At 36.9% G+C, this 21,059-nt stretch overlaps 2 protein-coding genes across 4 annotated transcripts in view; one reads left to right on the top strand and one right to left on the bottom strand.

The window, feature by feature from the left end:
• Positions 1-5,362: 5,362 nt before the first annotated feature.
• The window catches only part of LOC107720888 (protein S100-Z-like), a 16,711-nt gene continuing 1,014 nt past the window's right edge, over positions 5,363-21,059 (top strand). Inside the window, exons 1-4 of one of the 3 annotated variants that reach the window (XM_016528718.1) lie at positions 5,363-5,428; positions 12,535-12,667; positions 17,068-17,250; positions 17,592-17,748. In XM_016528718.1, coding sequence (XP_016384204.1) covers positions 17,072-17,250; positions 17,592-17,748 — 336 coding nt within the window. In that variant the 5' untranslated portion in view covers positions 5,363-5,428; positions 12,535-12,667; positions 17,068-17,071. Of the gene's footprint in view, positions 5,429-12,534; positions 12,668-17,051; positions 17,251-17,591; positions 17,749-21,059 lie in introns of all 3 variants that reach the window. The other 2 variants (XM_016528717.1, XM_016528716.1) reach the window with 2 other exon arrangements.
• Positions 7,910-10,507, bottom strand: ch25hl2 (cholesterol 25-hydroxylase like 2). The gene is made up of 2 exons (XM_016528715.1): positions 10,385-10,507; positions 7,910-9,314 (listed from the first exon to the last, which is right to left on the bottom strand). Exon 2 carries the CDS (start codon positions 8,949-8,951, stop codon positions 8,079-8,081), a length of 873 nt encoding a protein of 290 aa, XP_016384201.1. The 5' UTR covers positions 8,952-9,314; positions 10,385-10,507; the 3' UTR covers positions 7,910-8,078.

Genomic DNA, 21,059 nt, shown 5'->3' with positions numbered 1-21,059 from the left:
GACTTCTTTTTTTCCTCAATGGAAAGCATATTTACACTGTTTGAATCGTTCCCTGTCCACTATATAGTGCACTACGTGCCATGAGAAGCTGAAGTACGATGTGACGTCAAAAAAATCGTTGAGCCGTTTTGGCGGAAGTGACAAACTGCAAGCTTTGAATGCTTATGTCTTCTAAATGCGAATTTTGTCACTGTTTTGACACTGCCTTATAGATAACCTTAAGACTAACATATTGATACTAACACCCAAAAAACTTTAATTTTGATTTCATGGGGACTTTAAAGTCCCCCTGTGGCTAAAATCAATTTATGTTGTTTATTTGTATATGTGGTGTTTTAAATATGCTTTTAGACAAACCATGTGCCAATCCATTTATCAACACCATTGCTGAGTATTTTTCCTTAAAACTGTAGTTTCCCAAAGGCAGTCACAGAAACGCGGTTTGTGACGTTTTTTTTGCTACGTCACAAAATTCAATAACCAATAGCGTCAAGGGATCCTATCCTTAGCATATCATTAACTGCTGCAAAGCAGAGGGAGAAGGCAGCCAGGTTAATCCGGTAACAGTTCTATTTTTTCTGTAGATGTTTCGGTAACTGTTAATATTCCCCCCTATTTTCACGATGTCATGTGCTGTTAGCGCTTATTTATTTGTATTTAGAACCGCTGACTTGAATAATAACCTGCGGCAGCAGTGTAAAAGTAGCCTGGAGTCAGACGCACCTCTCCCGCATTGACATCTGCACGTCACACTTGGCTGCATTTGAATCTTCAAGGTATTTTGAGGACACAACATCGTCAAGTAAGTAAATTTAACGAATGTTACAGTATCCACTGTAGTTGTCCGCTAGTAAAAACTGTTTTATCAGTCATTATCCGTGTACGAACCAGCGCAAACAGATCATGTTACCTCATGAAGTTATCCATCAGTCTCCTTGCTTACGTTGAGCATACCAGCGTATTTCTGGTTCAAACACATATAGCTTAATTAAACCAATATTTCCTCTTGCCATTGCCATTGTATCCGTTTACTACAGTTCAGTTAGTGGATCAGGAGGCGCTGGCTCATGGCTGGCTGCTGTGTGACTGAGTGGAGGCGGGGCTAATTTGCGTATTCATAGGCAAGGGTGTATAGTTGCATTCAAGCTGTTTTAAGGCATGAGAAAATTATTTTCACAAGAAAAAACATTTAAATGTGTAATTTTGATGATCAAAGATGGTTCAAACACATATGGCTTAATTAAACCAATATTTCCACTTGCCATTGCCGTTGTATCGCGTTTACTACAGTTCAGGAGGCGCTGGCTCATGGCTGGCTGCTGTGTGACTGAGTGGAGGCTGGGCTAATTTGCGTATTCATAGGCAAGGGTGTATAGTTGCATTCAAGCTGTTTTAAGGCATGAGAAAATTATTTTCACAAGAAAAAACATTTAAATGTGTAATTTTGATGATCAAAGATGAGTTTTAAAGGATAAAAGTTTTGGCTACAGGGGGACTTTAAAACTAGCCCAATCGCGTTCTGGGAGTAAAATCATAGACTGTGGGTAAAATACACGTTTTTTTGACGGGGTTCCCCTGGTAAAATGTGCACTCCAGGGGCTAAATATCGCATTCAGGCGGGAAAACCGCGAACTTTGGCAACAGTGGCAACCCCGCTCAGTATCTGGCAGTTCCCACGTGAATGACTGGATTTCGCCCGCAAAATTTCGCTGAACATCGGTTACTGTGACCACGCCTTAATTCAAATAAATTTAGATTTTCACATTGTGTGAAGAAAATTGCCCATGCAGAACTTGCCACTATGTTCTTTGTTTTAGGGTAGGCTATTTCTAGCACATTGCTAAGTGGTTACTTACTCACAATAACCTTTTCTTTTTGATATTCTTTAGATGGGTGGTTGACATAAGCCTAAAAAAAATTTTTTTTTTAACTTCAAATATTAGGCACATCTTTTAATATGTAAAGCATGGCAAACATGGTTAAATTAAGTATCAAATTGAAAATGAATATATTAATTATATGGGCAATTTAATGTACACCATTAAATTCTTTCAATGTGTTTTTAATATTTATTTATCATTAAAAAAGGTGTATGTAATATTGTGTGACAAAAGTATCATATGGTGTGACTTGGAAAAACAGTCACACCATATGATACAGTGTCACACCATATGACGTTTTGTTCAGTTTAGCTAATCTCTTTGTTAACTAAAAACAGCTAGCTTATACTTAGCATGTAAATTGCCACATGGCAGCAATGATTTTTAAGAATTAATAAGTAAAATTTGTAAAAAAGTGTTTAATTTTTATGTAAATGTTGTCACACCATAAGACACAAAACATTGATGAGCACATCAGTGACAGAGCTTTTTAATAAAAAATTAAAAAGTCAGAACTCACCTCTTCACCATCCAAACCACTCCAGAGAGGACACTGCAGCTTCCTGGTTGAGTGTGGACCTCTTAATGAAAGTATGCTGTAATAATATCTTGTCAGCGGAACAACATGAAGATATACATTTTTAACAAATACCCATTTTTATTAGTATATGACATCATGGACAGGTAGAACTGCATGTCATGTCATCCACCCAGATGCAGTCCCTACTTCACTGCAAATAGATTTTTAGCCCATTTTATCATCAACTGTAATAAGGATAATAATAGCAAATGTTTCCTTAAAAAGCAACATATTTGAGGTATAATTGAAGTCTGTGGCATAAAGGGTACAGCATAAAAGTTTAATACTTGGATGTTTGTTCAAATCTCTAACCTGAGGTATGAGTAATAGTGGCACTTGCTTAGCAAACACCACTTTAAAGTTTTCCAGTACAGATATTTTAAGGTACGAAGCAAACAACTAGCTGTTAAAAGAGAGACTTTTCTGTTTATGAGAGACCAGCAGTGTTTAAAGCGAGAAGTTCCTTTTGCATAACGCTGACAGCACAGAGAGGAAGACATTACTTCTCTTTCTATCCTCTCTCCCTCCCTCTGCTCTCTTTCTTTATCTATTCACTCCCCCTTTCCTCCCTCCATGTGTCTGACAACCTGTTATTCAGCTTTATGAACAAACATCAGGGATGCATAAAGCAGAGTAGGGACAGGTATACATTATAACCTGTGAGATAATGAGTATTAGTGAGTTTGACTGTATGTAAGTGTTGACATTTTGGATTGCTTCCTGAACAGATAGTATGTGGATTTGTGCAAACAATACACCTCAGTCTCCTTGTCTTTCATTCGGCTGTTCAATTGCATGTGCCCATGCACCGCCACCTGCAGTTTAAGATTCAGGATCACTTCTCAAGACAATTATTTATTATTCACTGCTGTGTCTGTCGGGGTCTCGAGTCTTTGACGGATGTGTGTTGGCCTATATTTTAAAAATAGGACCTGTCTGTGAAGCTCTTTGTCTCTGTGTTTAGCAAAAACACAACACCAGGTAAAACCAGTTGAGCTGAGCATGTTGAAGCAGGTTTTTTTGGTGGTTGTGGTCCCAGTCAAAGCATTCACATTTCTCACACTCTGTCTGTCTATCTGTCTGTCTGTCTGTCTGTCTATCTATCTATCTAGTTCAGTGTTGATTCAATCCAGTTCAATAACAGTGTCAATGTTGCAAAACTCATGAACAAGTCTTGTGGGGTTAAGATGAAATATTGATTTTAAAAAAAAATAGCAGGACTTATGTAATTATTTATTTATTTAGACATTTTCAAGGACTTACTAATTTAAAATGGAAATGAAAAATAAAAATAATCAAATTTTAATTAGCTTTTTCATGTAAAACACATTGTAGATGGCCTTATAACCTTAATATAATGTGGAATAATTTACATTTATTTCAGTTAAAAATAGAATGACAATGCTTTGTACTGTATTTCTCAATTGTATCTTTTACTGTGAATCATTACCATTATATTAGTAAGGTGACCAGATTTATTATGGTTCAATACGGGACGGGGTGGGGTTGGGGCGGGGAGGCGTGAAATATGACCACTATCTGTACCACATATGACCACATATTTATTAAAAATAAAGAAGCAAATTACAAACCATAAGACAAATACAATAGATACTAATTAAATATTAAATAAACTCGTTTTTCTAATACAGTAGGTTTAATATGTATACATTTATTTAACATCTTTTGTTGTTTGATTAACATTAATAAGACAGACAGGTATTTAATTGGGCTGCTGTCCCTTTAAGACCGAATGAATGTAATATACTAGGGGTCGGGAGCCTTTTTTGACCTTCACTAACTGCAAGTTATTCAATAACGAATTGAGATTGGATGGTAATTTTGTTCTACGACGAGCTTGGTTACCTTTGATTAGGCTGTTCTCGTGTGACAGAACACTACTATTACTTGCTCTGATCACCCAGTCATAAAGAACTTTTGAAATACGGGACAAAACATGATTTTTTCAAAGTTTGAGTTGAATTACTGAAATAAATGAACTTTTCCACGACATTCTAATTTATGGAGATGCACCTGTATTAGTCTATTTCTAACGTTGATGGAAGAGTATGGAACACAGCGTCATCTACTGCACAGATCTGGTAAGTGCAGCACTCATGTAGTCTAATCAGTGGCTGTTCAGAATGAAGTATTAGTGTACTGTTTACTGCACAGTATATACTATGGACTACGTACTATTTTTAAGTAATGTGTAAAACAGTATGCAATATTGAACTATAAACGTTTCAAACGGTAGTCTGTTGCAGATTTGTGCATCTCTGTTGCACAATTATTTTTGTGTGCAAGTTATAAAGTTATTTTGCCTTTTTAATACAATTTGGGGTAAAAAAAATGTCGACTTTTGGCAGGAGATGAGCACTAATATTGCTTCTACTTCATTCTACACAGTGGAATTGGAAGGTCAAGTCTAATGCATTACATTGTGGGATACGGTATAGTTTGCATAGCTGTATATTGCAAATAGGTAATCAGAGTGTTGCATACATAAAATATGCATACTGTGCAAAATATACATATTATATGATGCAGAAATAATACAAGTAGCATGGTGAGCTGTGATGATTATTCTGTGATATATTATTTAGTGTAAAGAAGTGAGTTTAGTTCTTTTCAACTTGGGTGGCTGATGTATCTTATTCAGTGTAAATGTGAATGCAATCATTTCTATTGTGAGCTCTCTGATGTTCACAGACAACTCGTTGATTTGTCTAAGCATTGTCTTATCTCTCCTGCATAACTACTTGCTTAAAACACAGTCCACATTTTCTCCCAGTTTCCACATTCCTCAAGGACCCCTCTGTTGCAGTGCCAGAGGGGGAGGCGTCCACAACAGTGCCTGATGGGAAATGTTCCAGTGTTTCCTGTGCTGAGCTGCAGATAACAACTTACTGTTCAGAGAGCTCAGCCTGAGGTCTTCAGAGATACTGAGCTGCTGGACGAAAGCCAGGTACTGCTCAGCCTCGCATGCACAAACGCCGCGAAGCTCCGATTTTCATGTTTCTTTGTTTGTTTGGCCTCCTCTGAGCGAGCCAAAGGTTGCAGATAGCACCACCGCCCCCTATGCGAAAGGTCATCTGTGTTGTACGACACTGCACGCTGGTATCTTAAATTGAAAAAATCTGAATCATATCAGAAATTGTTCAGTTCCTGGTGTCATAAGCCAACTTGATCTGAATGTCTCTTTCTCTCTCCTCTCTCTCTCTCTCTCTCTCTCGCTCTCTTTTAAAGCATGAAGAGCTATTCTCCATGTGCCAGAGGGATCAGTAGGAGGCTGAAAGAGAAGATGATTAATTAGCATTGCCTCTCTGCTTTGGCTGTAGACTGATCTCAGCCCAGATTCTCTACGGGCTTCTCATATGTAAAACTGTCGAATAGCATAGTGTGGCATAGAACCGAATGATGGCTGAAAACAAACAATGCATGCTGTGGCGTATGTTCAGGCCGGTTGGACATCCATATCCTAAAGTGTAAACACATTTACACATTCACATTTCTTTCTATAGTTCTAGAATTTTGTCTTAATTTATGTTCCCTATTGTAATTTCAACCCATAAAAGTAGTCCATACGAATCATACTCTATATTCCAAGTCGTCTGAAGCCATTTGATACCTTAGTGTGAAGAACTGACCAAAATTTAAAGAAATAGTTCATGTAAAAATAAAAATTCATTTACTTACCCTCATGGTGTTCCAAACCTGACTCTGAAAATATTTTGAACAGTGTTTTGTCTGTGCTTTTAAGGTCAATGAGATAAAATGTTGTTTTGGACCCTGGCAGTCTTTAAAATATCTTATTTGTCGAAAAATAGCAAAATATTAAAATGACTTTTTATTAAACTTGCCATAGCATGATTTGTCAGGTGATATATGAGAACCAATAGCATTAGCATCCTATATGTCAAAAAGTGCTTTTTTATATTTACCATAATTGCAAATGAGATTTCAGAGCTCTCTTTTGGACACAAATCTATGGTATGGCTTCGGAAGTCTTGTAATATGGTGCACAACTATCAATTTATGGTGCTTTTTTGTCTTTTTTTAAAAGCCTGGCAGAATAAATCACCATGTAGTTTCAGTGGAAGAGCAGCTCAGATATTCTGCCGAATGTCTCATGTTGTGTTTCATGGAAGTAAGAAGGATATGGAGTTGGAATGACATGAAGGTGAGTAAATTATGACCAAATTTTTGGCTCATTTTTGGGTCTCTTTAAGCCTAATGCAGTTCTCAAGTGTCAACCAATATTGTTCAGCCTTCGTGACGTACCACTTGGCATGATATATCAAAAAGTGAAATGAACAAAATGAACAAAAGGTCTGTTTCGCACACAAATCTATCTTATGGCTTCAAAAGACTTGGAATAGAGTGCAGAACTCACATTTTATGGAGCTTTTTGTCTTTTTTTTACACCTTGGCAGTATAAAACTATCTATTTTCGCTGTAAGAGCAACTCAAAATCAGATTGTTTCATTGAACAAAACGGAATAACAGTGAGTAAATTATGACATATGTATGAACTATTCCTTTAAGCCTTATGCAGTTCTCAAATGTTATATACAGTCACTTTTTTTTTACTTGATCAGTCATGTGATGTTCAAGACCAGAAGAGCCTCAATGATGTACAACCAGGTATGATGCATCATTTTTAAAGTAAACACAATCTTCAGAGCTCTGGTGGCTTAAATTTTGGTCTGATTGTCACACACATGTACAATATGGCTTCAGAAGGCATGGAATGTAGTGCATTTTGTCTTGTTTTTACAACTAAATCACTATCCACTTTTGCTGGAAGAGCAGCTCGGACATTCTGGCAAACATCTCATTTTGTGTTTCACGAAAGAAAGACAGTAATACAAAGTTGGAATGACATTAGGCTGAGTAAATTGTGCCTTTAAACTTTACAATGACTGTCAACCCAATTATCATGCTCAAAATTACTTGTGTTGTCTGTATTTTGAACATTTTGAATTTATATTAGCAAACACAAACAGCAGCAGGGATGATGATGTAAGTAGTCTTAGATCTTTCTAGCAATCACAGTGAGCCAACTGTGTTAGCCAACATGCCACACAGTTACTTCATACGCTCCTCTTCTCTAACATTTATAACGGTCAGCGTGGTTTTTTTTTAGGTTGCAAAGCATCCTCGAATGCATATCAACACAGCTGAAGGTAAACTTAACAAACAACACAGCATTTTATTGACTCAAGTTTAGTAAAAAGTGACAAAATACAATAACAAGCATTGGAATACAAGCCATTTTGAACACGCATAATCTTTTTGAAAGACATTAGGCCAAAACTACAAACCTGAGATATGCCACAAAACTCCACAAATTGGCCATCAAATGCTAAAGAGTTTTTTTATTATTATTATTTAGAAAAATAGATAGATTTGCAAGAAAAGATACTTTATACATTCAAGGAGCAGGACGCTTTCGCCGGGAATGTGCTGCTTGCTTCTCTACTAGTTTGTTAGTAAGACACTTGATCTGCAGTTCAGGGAGAAGATGAATAGCGACGGGGAACGTGCGAGACAGGGCGGGACAGATGGAGTGAAGAGAGAGATGAGAGCGAGGGTGTGAAAGGGAAAGCAGAGCGTCAGGCTTCCTTTTCATCCCTTTCTTTCCGCGTTTTTGTCTTCACAGGAGCCGGCATGGTTGCGGTTCCCCCCAGCCAGTCCCAGTGGGCGAAGAAAGGTGCAAAGTTGGTGCCCGGCTGCTGATGGTGAGCGTCGTGCCGCAGCGCTCCACCCCAAAGGCCGAAGGGAACCAGACGATGCATCGCCCAAGGGAAGTCGTACCCGCAGTGGTCCTCAGTGGACACCCAGATGTTGAAGAGCATGAACGCCCAGGCGGTGAGACAGTGGCACTGCAGGAGCAAAGGATCTACAGTGGTCCAGAAGCCCACGCTGAAGAGCTCCCAAGCGGACAGGTATTGCGTAACCAGGCTGAAGGTTTGGCGATACTGGTGGTGGAGCGCGTGGAAGGTGCGGTAGAGCCAGCCGACACGGTGATGCAGCAGGTGCCACAAGTAGTACTGGAAGTCAAACACCACGGTGCAGCCCACGATTCCCAGCAGGAAGGCGGTGAGCGTGGGCGCCTCGCGGGGCAGCGGCACGGGCGGCCGCCAGAGCCACTGGGCTACGGCCGCGGGGAAGATGTAGAGCAGATGGTTGTATGTGGTGAGCGCCAAAGTGGAGCCGATGTTGGACCAGGTGATGGTACGGTCCTGGTGGATCTGGTAGCGTCGGATGGAGGGCCAGGTGGGAGCCAGCAGGTCCAGCACGGTGTAGAAGAACACCAGCACCAGGTACATGGACACCGAGAGGATGACGGGAAACAGCGGCGAGCGCAAGGTGCTCTCATGGTTCTGCTGAAGGTAATCCCACATGGGCTGCAGCACAGAGCGCTCCGACAGAGCCCAGGTTGTGTTGCTGACGTCCAGAACGCCACGCAGACTGCCGGGATTCATGTCCAGCTACGTGTTGTTGATGCAACAGCCAGGCTGCTGTTACTCCTGCGGTGGGGTGAGGATGCTGGCAGCAGCCGGCGGCGACTTTCTCTTGTTTTGAGTGCTGGATGTGGCTTTTTGTAAAAGATCTGATCTACGCCAAATGAGGCAGGCCTTTACGCCTCTAAAATGTGTCCAAGCACCACCTCCTGCATCTGTAGCGTTTCTCTCTCTCTCTCTCTCTTTCTCTTTCTCTCACCCCCCCACGCTCCTCTTCTCTTGGTATGGTGTGTGTGTCTGTGAGTGAACGCTCTTTTCATTGTTAGTTTGAGGATGATCCAACATTTGACCAGCTGAAACGTTCCTGCGCCACTCATTTCTGACCTAGAAATGGGGAGAAAGAAGCAGAGATGTCTCAATGATCTGTGAAGTGTCTATTTGATTTGAATCATCTGCACTGCATTTAGTTTTAATAACCAGAGATGGACATTGATTCATTGCAGTTCAAACAATGCGCAAAAATTCGTAATTCGAATTTAAATGTCATTATTAGTTCTGCGGTGTGAATGTATATACGCAAGAACCGCAATCAAGAGACATATAACGTGCATTTAAATGTGCACAGCCACTGATTGTCAATAACAAAACAATTTTCAGGTTTTATGCATTTAGCAGTGAGTCACTTTGCTAAACAAATCTCTTGCACAGCATTTGGGTCCTTAGAAAGTTATTAAAAAAATGTTTTCATTAACTGAAATAAAGCTGAAATAAAAGAAAACAAATATTAGATGTAAAAATGTAAACGAAAATTATATACTTCAAAAATAAATAGGTTTAATTTGAAGTACTAAAATTACTAAGGAAAAATACATTAAAGCTGTATAGAAATATTTAATAAACAAACATTTATAAAAATGGCAAAAACATACAATTATTAAAAGTTAAACTAAATTTTTATTTATTTTTTTTTTTATTTAAAATGTAATGTTATTGAAAATCTAAAAATAAAAGTTTATTCAAAATATGAATAAATAGAATAATAATACAAACAATATTAAAATAACTGTAAAAAATGACTTTTGTTTTGGAATTAGATCTTGAGATGTTCACTTATAGCACACTTTAAAATGAACATTTTTCTTCTAAACCTACATAAATTTGTTCTTTGAAAAGGAAAAGGTGAATTCCTTAATAGGCGATGTCCCTATTAATGTAGGGTTTGCTCATTTTATGCACTTGCAATGAATCGAGAGTTTTTAAGCATCAAAAAAATGCAAAAGCACCACAAAGGTATTATAAAACGGGTCCATACAACTCATGCACTGTATTTCAAGTCCTAGCTGAAGGCATACGATAGTTTTGCATGAGAAACTTAAAATTGTACTTGTTACTTCTGTCATGAATGCATCAGAGCTCAGATGAAGATTTTCAGTAAACGACAATTCAGAACTTACTGTGAACTTGATCAAACGAGTCATTGAAAAAATCTGACTCTGAAAATGATTTGTTCCCGTATTAGACGTTGTTATATTCCCATTTTGTGAGAAAATCGACAGTTTTTATTTTAGGTGACCTGTTCCTTTAACTGCTTTAAGTTGTATTTGTGTAACAGGTGGATGTTGAAACGTATATAGCAGGGGTGGCGAACTCCGGTCCTGGAGAGCCGCAGCCCTGCAGAGTTCAGCTCCAACCTTAATTAAAACTCACCTGCCTGTAGCTTCCTAGTAACCATTCAGACCTTGATTAGCTTCTTCAGGTGTGTTTGATTAGGGTTGAATCAAAACTCTGCAGGGCTGCGGCTCTCCAGGACCGACGTTCGCCACCCCTGGTATATAGCAACTGACCTCAACATTACAGCATTTCAGAAGTTTCTCCACATCATCTCATTTCTTGTTGCACCTTCTAAAACCTTCAATTAATATAAATTAATTAGCATGGCATTAACATAAACTGACATTACACAACATTTCCATTAATATTCCTATGTTTGTCTGGCTAGACTTGAGTAAATGCATCATAAACAACAACCCATCTCTGTATAAGGATGAGTTGGCCTGTGCAGCCTAGTTTCTCTCGCTTTTTCTCTTTCTGTCTCTCATTAATCATAGCTTTTCTGTCAGGCCTTCACAGAGATGAAAAGCCCTTGTTTATATTTTGACGTTTTTCAGACCAGGAAGTTGCAGTTGGTGTCACTGTGGTCATGCATGAATTTCTCTACAGAATAAAGTTGGTTTGTTCGAACAGAAAGAAGTTGAGAGCAGGACAGGGCAGACGGCCACTGAGCTGCTCTCTATGGAGTCATTAATGATCCACTTCTCACGCAAAAAACATCCTCCATGATAGGGACAACAGGATTTTTTGATTTGTATGATTTGTTTTCAGTGTATATATCTGTAAACTAATTGTTAGTACAGGATGCATGAATAAATCACAGAAATCTGTGTGAAAAGCTGGATACAAACACTGAATAAAAATATGAGTCATTACAGGCTGATTGACATGAGATGCAGTGTGTTAATGCTTAAAGGTGAAGTGTAATTTTTTAAAAGCTTTTAACTGACATGATGTAAGCTATTCATATCAGTGCATATAAATTATGGTGATTAATTTGCATTGACTGTGTATTCCAGCAAGAACATATAAAGTATAAAATATATTATTTATTGTTTTATCAAATAAAATGTATGCAGGTTTGAAATGAGTACATTTAATTTTCAAGTCAGCTGTTCCTTTATAATGCATAACAATGTATACATGTTTTTGCATTAAAGGAATAGTTCACACAAAAATGAAAATTTACTCACCCTCAGGCCATCCAAGATGTAGATGAGTTTGTTTCTTTATTGGAACAGATTCAGAGAAATTTAGCATCGCATCACTTGCTCACCGATAGATCCTCTGCAGTGAATGGGTGCCGTCAGAATGAGAGTCCAAACAGCTGATAAAAACATCAGATTAATCCAGAAGTAATCCACACCTCTCCAGTCCATCAATTAACATCTTGTTAAAGGCTGCGTTTGTTAAAGGCATTTTAACTCTAAACTGTCATTCCTGTCCAAAATATGAGTCCATAATCCATGAAAAATTGTGAAAAAGACCATCCACTGTTATCCTCTCATATCAAAATCCGCTAATGTATTCATTTAAAACTGTTGGACAGTTGTAAACAGTGCTTGATCTGTGCATATTTCTCTCCTGATGCAGAACTTTTTCACTGGAGAAATCAATATTATGGACAGAGGACTTATAGTTTAGCTGGAAGCAATGGTTTAAAGTTAAAAATGTCTTGATGAATTTGTTTCTTGCAAACAGGCAGCTTTTCACTTCAAAAGATTTAATTGGTGGACAGGAGAGGTGTGGATTATTGTGATGTTTTTATCAGCTGTTTGGACTCTCATTCTGACGGCACCCGTTCACTGCAGAGGATTCATTGATGTAATGCAAGTTATGTAATGCTAATTCTCCAAATCTGTTCCAATGAAAAAACAAACTCATGTATATCTTGGATGACCTGAGGGTGAGCACTATTCCTTTAACATAAAAGTGAAGTTTTCAGTATTTTGTGTTCTGGTGAGACTTGAACTGGCATTGTTTCTCATCACAGACGCTCAGTCAAAGCCACTACAGCTTGACGGAGGTTTCAGCTTGGTTGAATTGCTGGGAAGAGCCTTCAGGAGCACCAGGATTAGCTGTCCGGTCCTGTAGCTGCTCAAGTTGCTCATCATCATCTGGTTGCAGTGAGTTGTCGATAAATTCTAGCCTGCAGCTCTTACATAACATGCAGTGTGATACAGACATTTCACATTTGCTGTTTAGGTATTTACACTGCAACAGACCTGTCGCAATATTTATTTACCTGTGCAGATTACTTTTGCGAGAATTAGGTTGTTAAATTAGGATTATGGGTTAGTTATGGGAGCAAATTCTCTTACCTGGCAAAATAGATTGTCTTTGTAGATGAACAGCCTTTATGCACTTGATAACAGGTTTGTTTCTTAAGCAGCAAATCAGCACATTAGAATGATTTATGAAAGATCATGTGACACTGGAGTAATGATGCTGAAAATTCAGTTTTGCATCACAGGAATAAATTACATTTAAAAAAATATTCAAATAGAAATCAGTTATTTTAAATTGTAATAATATTTCACAATATTACTGTTTGTACTGTATATTTGATCAAATAAATGCAGGCTTGGTGAGCATAAGAGACTTCTTTTAAAAACTTTTTTTTTTAAATCTCATGGACCACAAACTTTGAATGGTAGTGTCAGTTGTTTCCTATTCAAAATTGTAATAAAAACTTCCAGAGTATCTCAATGATACTGAACTATCACTGGTATTACCAAAGCTGAGCCACTAGAGGTCAGAAACACATTGCCATTAAAACAGCAGATCGCAACATGCTGCCTGTCGTCTCAAGATGTGATGAAACTACCAAGTTGTGCTGTTTACTTTAATGGTGTTTAGACAACTGCAGTAGTACGAATACTGAGACATTATATGAACAAATTACGGATTTGTGTGTGACTATAAGGGTCACTGGCCTCCAAGCACAGTAAATTCAATAGGTTTCTCTCACTCTAATTCACACAGTAGCCTACTTAGAAGGGAAATGTTTCATCATCTTAATGAACGGAAAACACTTTTAGCTTGCAGGGTTGGGGGTGAAACACACCTGAGCCTCGGCCTGACACCCCCCCTCTGCTCTCCCTCAGGTGAGATCAGGAGTAAAAAATAGACTCGGCTTCATCCTTGGAGAGAAAGAGATCTCGAAACACTACTATATTTTAGGGGGGAAAAAAACTGTCCGGAACGCAATATTAAATAAATACTGATTTTAACAAATTAATAGTCTTAGGTTTGAAGTTCTCTTAGACCTAAGAGTAACTCCATGGGATTAATAGCGTAGTTTTAGGAAAACAAGAACGCTGCATACGTCATCAAGTCCCGTTCCTTCGAGCAATAATAGTCGTGACGTAAATGCCTTTGCTTGGAGGATGTTACTGGATTTTCCAATCGAAGCACTGAAGCTTTCTGAACAAGCTGAAACAGACAATCATGCAGAAAGAATAGAGCAAAAACGGTCCGTTCACACTGTGAATAACAACTATCCCGTTCACACTATGATAACTATACCTAGGCCTTTAAAATTTACCATTAGGGAAGTCCCCATCATAATAATGGTATAGCCACCCCTTACAAAATATTACCATAGTTTTACTACAAATAAAGCATGGTTACCATGGTAGTAAAACAATGGCAATCACAAATTAACCATGGTTTTGCTAGTTTAACCATGGTAAATCTGTGGTTATACAAATGGTGATCAATATGCCAAAAAACATGGTTACTACACTTTTCTTATAGGCCTAATAAAACCATGGTTAATTTTCGTAAGGGACAGTTGGAATCACTTTTTTCCGGCTGATGAATGATAAATACATTGACAGCCAATCAGTATCCAAACACAGTCACTCTAAAGAGCTCGAGCATCTCAAGTAATTTTATGCAGTTTCAGAATAGTACACTAACTAATATGGTGAATGGCTTTTATTTCTTTCCAGCGTTCTCCCCAAACAATTGTTTTAGGCGAATGTTGAGCAGGTACGAAATTCCACGAAAAGTTCGGGTTGCTTTAGAGACGCAACAAATGCACGTGTACAGCTATCCACTGTGATATATTTATGACAGTAAATTCCACTCGCTTAACTGTACGGGGCTTCAAAGTCACAAAAATACAGTGGGGAAAATAATTATTTGATCCCCTGTTTTTTCTGGATTTTTTGCTTGATATTCTCTCTATCTGTTAAAATAAACCTACCATAAAAATTATAGACCCTTCATTTCTTTGTAAGTGGGCAAACTTACAAAATCAGTAGGGGATCAAATAATTATTTTCCCCACTTGTACACTTTTTATGCAGCAGACAACAAAACTGAGGCGCAAACTTATAATAAACACTATGTTATCGTGTTGAAGTTAATATAGTCATGATTATAGCTATAGTTCTTTCTGTGAACGGGCCTTAAGAATTAAGCCACATATGCCCAACCATATAGGGAGAATTCAGGTAAATTGGGATGCTTTTTGCCGTTGAGGTGACTGAGGGGGAAAATGGCCCAATTATCCTAAATTAACCCTATGTATATCACAACTGAAAACACAACCAGAAAACAACCTTAAAGCATATCCTTCTCTCTCCATCTGCATTCAGATTCTAGTACTGGTCTTCTAGTACTATGAATCACTAATAATCACATGATTAAATAAATGAGCTCCAGTCAAGTGATAAGCCAAGTACAGAATCTTAATAATAGTCTCTTATCTTCTCTCTCACTCACTCTCTCATTCCCCAGGCAGAGGTAATAGGCCTTGTTATTTGATCCGTTGCAATGACTTAATGACCCAAATTAGAGCTCTTTTATGCATCTACGACAGAGATGCTGATGAAACGCTTTTAGAGGGACTTAGGATAAGGAAAGCTTCCCCCTATTCATATTTAATTAAACCTGTACCATTTGTGCTGTGGACATGAATGAAATCAAATCATGTGAGATGTCAGATTCCACGACTCCATCCGTATTGACACATAGGGGTGGGCCCTTTTGACTCGGGGCAGGCAGTTTATAGAGGCCCCATGTGGGGTCCCAGAGACGCCTGGGGGCCTCTGCCATTTCTAGTTGCCAAAATGTCATGCCATCTCCATCAACATAATCACAAAGGCATTTCCTATAAATAAGTTCTGTTTAAAATCACATTGTCTTGTTCCTTTCTCTTTTAATGTTTTGCATTTTTCTAGCTTCTGTTCTACTTTAGTTCACTCTTAAAAGCATGAATTTCTTGGTTTGATTGCTATAGATGATTTGGTGCTGTCAACCAGCATGATCTTTCTGATGAAGCAGGTTGACCAAGAATGTCTTGCTGGTTAAGCTAGTTAATCAGCCTAGTAAATGTTTGGGGTCGGTACCCTCATTTATTGGTTTTGACTGAGTTTCATTTGATCACCAATGCCGCATTAAGTTGATTAGAAATACTGTATAAAAACAGTAAAGTTTTGAAATATTATTATTTAAAATACTATTTCCTATTTGAATATATTGTAAAATGTAATTTATTCCTCAATTTTCACCATCATTACTCCAGTCTTCAGTGTCACATGATCCTTCAGAAATCATTCTACGTAATATGCTCATTTGCTGTTCAAGAAACATTTCTTATTATTATCAATGTCGAATACAGTTGTGCTGCTTCATATTTTTGTGGAAGCAGTGATACATTTATTTCAGGAAAGAGCGGCTCAAAAGAACAGCATTTATTTGAAATAAAAATCATGTTTTGTAACATTCTAAATGTCTTTACTGTCAATTTTGATTAATTGAATGCATTCTTGCTTAATGGCAGTATTAATTTCTTGAAATAAGACCCCAAACTTCTGAATGATAGTGAATAGATGTCATAACATTATATAACAGATTATGGTCATTTATTTTAAGGGAAAATGGCATCTTTGTTATCTGTTTCAAAATTCCAAAAATGTTGAATGAAGAACAATGAAGAGAAAATCTTTGGAAACTGTGTTTGTGATGTTTTAATCATGGATCATGGTTCAGTTAATGTGATGAACACTTGTACATCTGACTTCCATCACATATACCTGAAACATCCATCTAAAATCACAAAAACATCAGTAGATTAAAAGACATTGAGCAAAAAAGACTCATAAAGTAAATTTCTGCATATGCTCTGTGTGTGTGTGTGTGTGTGTGTGTGTGTGTGTGTGCTTGTTTATGCTATATTATGGGGACCAAATGTCCCCACAAGGATAGTAAAACTTTACATTTTTGACATTGTGGGGACCGGCCTGCGGTCCCCACGAGGGGAAAAAATTATTAAAAATAGTAAATGATGTTTATCTGAAAGTGTAAAAATGCAAACAGGTTTTCTGTAAGGGGTAGGTTTAGGGTTAGGGGATAGAAAATATCATTTGTTCAGTATAAAAGTAATAGAAGTCTATGGAAAGTCCCCACAATTCACAGAAACAAACGTGTGTGTGTGTGTGTGTGTGTGCGCGCGCGTGTGTGGAGGGCTCTCAGGAGGCCACTGCTCTTTTATTTGGAGTGTGTTTTCAGTGCAGGTGTATGGAAGGGTGCGGATTGAGGTCACAGGGTTACTATGGTGCAACACCTGAGCTATCGTGCATCGTCACGACAACAGAGGATGGTCCTTCCTGCACAGGTTACTCAAAAACAACTTCATCCACTCCTGAAAACAGTTTGTTCACCAACACACAGAACTTCACTTCTCAGCTCTCAACGAGGTAAGACACATCTTTCTCTTTGCCAGCAAACTTTAGACCTCAGTTGATATTTCAAAGATGTCTAATAACTTGTTAAGTTTGTACTTCTAAAATGGGTTTTAACCTTGCAAAATTGGTCACTTGGCTGTGGGAGTACCATTGGAGAGTGATTGCACTTTGATTTACATCTCGGTACCGAATGATTATTGTATTGTGTGCTCTAGTATTGACATGCTGCTATGTCCAGAAAAAAATACTGTGATACATTTGAAGAGTTTGTTTGTAAATATGGCCACGAAATACTTATGCATGTCCAGGAGCAGGTCAGTCTGAACTGTATGTGTCTCCTGTCTGCTCCACAGGTGCTCTGCAGCAGTAATGCCCAGTAAACTGGAGGGAGCCATGGATGCGCTCATCACCGTCTTTCACAACTACTCAGGGAGCGAGGGAGACAAATACAAACTCAGTAAAGGGGAGCTGAAGGAACTTCTCAACAGCGAACTCACCGACTTCCTCATGGTTAGCGATCAGAACTTTCACAACAAATTTCAAAGCTTAACTTCAATAGATCTGGCTTTTATCAGAGTTAATTTGTTATGGGCCTGTATTGTAAGATGAATATTAATCTTAATCCAAGCTGGAAAAGCAAAGAGACATACAAAAACATTTTTATGTTTGTACATTTATAAGAATGTACAATAAAATGGAATTAAATATATGCATTATTATTATTATTATTACTATTATATGAAATATATAAACATTTATTTTGTATATATTTATTCATAAAAAATGTATACTATATATATTTTGTTTGTTTGTTTTTCAATTATTTAATTGATTAATAGAATATATACAATATAATAATTATTATTATTTTACAAAATATATAAATATTTTACTAAATTTAAATATATTCTTATTAATATTAATTTGTATATTTATTAATAAAAATAATGTACACTATATATACATAACAATTAATACAAATAAATAAATACATATATATAATATATGATCTGACACTTAAAAATGTATTTGTTAATCGAAATTTATTTAATTAATAAAATAAACTACTGCAATAAGTTACCTGACAAAGAAAAAAATTATTTTCATAATCAAGATTTAGTTTGGATTTCTGCAGTGTGTATAGAAATCAAATGTATTACGCTATGGATGTTTATGAATGCATTTGCAACCTGTTTGTTGCAAGCATTTATGGAAATTGAGGTTTATTTTGGTTTTCTCATCAGGAAAGGAATTTAAATCATGTGTAATCTTTTGACTTCATATGACATGAGAGTTATTATACGAACACAAACAGACAGCAAGAGGGAAATCTCTTGGCGTGGAGTTCAAAGCGCTCTCTTTCCTTCAAGAAAACAGCCCATAACATCACCTCACTGACTGCTTAGTCAACCATACATAATGCTTTAATGCCATCTATTAAGATTTGAGATCTCATCTTGACATGCAGCACATACCCTGCTCTGACTGCATGCATTAATATGTGCGCGTGTGAGTGAGTTTTTGGCTACAGCGTGTTGATTAGTGATAATGATTTGGTTAATTTCGCAATAAACTTTTCATGTTGTTTACTGTGTTTGCATTGAATTCATTTCCTGTGTGCACAGGCATGCAATTCCAGCTCTCACACTGGGACAGGCCACTTGGTGAGCTGGCTAAAAATCTGAGGAAATGCATTAAATGAATTATTTCTTTCCCATCAGATAAAATATCGTTCCATAAAACTGACCCCATTCATTATAAGGAAACTTTATCTGAATCTCAATGAGACAAAAGTTCAGGAAAACAGCGCTTGGGTCAAACAGTGTCCTGGTGTGTCTCTGAGTCGTATCCATGCAGATCTTTGGGGATTTGAGCAGTGTGTGTGTGTGTGTGTGTGTGTGTGTGTGTGTGTGTCTCAAGAGGAAAATAAGATACCTCTCCTCCCGCTTTGAGTGAATCTTATAAACCTGTAAAGAACACACCTAGATCATATTTATACCAAAATTAAAATAAATTGTTATTGTTTTATTTTACTTTATTATTATTATTATTATTATTTCTTTTAAATGTATACTATTTTTAGTCATTAAAAAATTAATTGCTGAAGAAAAAGCCTAGTTTTAGGACTATTAGGAGTTTTGCATTATATATTCATTATTGTGATGTAAACATTCACATTCTCATTATTTTAATGCAAAAATAAATAAATATTATTATATATATTATAGTTTAAAATGATTTAATACATTTAATAATAATAAATAATTTAGAGCGTTTAGCATAAAGCTATAAATGTATAAAGATAGATAGATAGATAGATAGATAGATAGATAGATAGATCAAAGTTTTTATTGTAATGTGTTCATACTGTTTTAAATAAAATATTATGTTAATTTATACTAATGATACAGTTAAATGCAACTGGGAAAAAAAAGAAAACTGCAAAGTAAAATGTTTTGATTGCATTAGCATTATGAGGACAAATGTGCTTAACTGTCATGCAAATAACGTCTCAATGCAACACAATTTGAATGGTTCAAAAAACAGGCTTTTTTTCCGTTACGTAACATAATTTCTTATTTTCTTCATTTAATTTTTGGGATGAAATATGAGCTGGCCGTGTTTTCGTGAGATGTTGGTCTCAGCTGTGTACGCATCATCAGAAGGAGGCTGTTGCTTACGCATCATCAATTACTGGCTGGAACACAGCCCGATATAGACTCGCACCTCTCCCTCGCCACAACACACACACGCTCTCCAGGGAGTGTGTACTGTAACGTTAGGAGGCGGAAAGAGTAATGAGTGAGATGTTAAACTGTGTCTGGTGGCTTCATGTGTTAATCACACACACACACACATACAGTGTAGCCACAGGCTGATGGACTCTGATGGTTTTAAAGTCACGGTCCATCAGTTACCAGCGTCACCACTGGGACGAACAGCCACTGGGTTTTGCCCAATAGTGCTCACATGGAATGAATGTCAGGATAGATAGATGGACATCCATGAGATGGATCTGATGATCTTTTTTGAATGGTCTGGAAACAGACTGTTACAACAGTATCAATGGCATAGCACTAGTGCTCGTATAAAAACAAACATATACCCAACATTAAGCAGTTTCTATAAGAAAGCAGTGTATTTGAACATGTTCCACAGAGCTTTTATTAGAGTGTGATTGTTATTCTATTGTAAAGGCTGAATACAACAAATAACTCAGACTGGAGAAACATATTATATAAAACATGTAAAAAATGAGAAATATTTTATTAAATCAAAATATATTCCTTTTTATAAAATTTTAATAAATATAATTTTAAAATATAATATTAATTTATAAATATTAAGATAAATTAAAAAGCATTTTAGCATAACTCACATAAGATGAAAAAAGGGTCTGATCTTAATCATTTCTGAAGTACACCATATGTATTATATATATATATATATATACTCACACTATTTGAATAGAACATTTTGTTCATTTTTGTTATAATGTCTTTATACTTTATTTTTATTTAAATGAAATATTAAATGCAAAAAAAAAGTAGAATGTTATGATGGCATTATGAATGTGCATATATATATATATATATATATATATATATATTTCTGGTACTCAAATCTGATTGGCTAATAAGAGTGTTGATATATTAGAGTCCAACAGAACTCCAACAGCCGTTTCACCGTTTGTATCACTCCGCTTGCCGAAGTTGCCTTATTTCTCATAGCGAGTGTCATGGCGGATGCCCAAATCCACTACAATTTTAAAAATAATACTGTTTTGTGTCACGGAATGTAGTTTTAAGAGTTTTTTTAGG

The sequence above is a fragment of the Sinocyclocheilus rhinocerous genome, unplaced genomic scaffold, assembly GCF_001515625.1.
Source record: "Sinocyclocheilus rhinocerous isolate Xijiao unplaced genomic scaffold, SAMN03320098_v1.1 scaffold751, whole genome shotgun sequence".
Taxonomy (NCBI): Eukaryota; Metazoa; Chordata; class Actinopteri; order Cypriniformes; family Cyprinidae; genus Sinocyclocheilus; species Sinocyclocheilus rhinocerous.
Note: the sequence above shows the minus strand (reverse complement) of the source record. Positions and strands in the feature narration are given on the sequence as shown.

What these genes read in the sequence shown, in the direction of transcription:
- ch25hl2 (XM_016528715.1), bottom strand. Translation starts at nt 8,951, where the DNA reads ATGAATCCCGGCAGTCTGCGTGGCGTTCTGGACGTCAGCAACACAACC.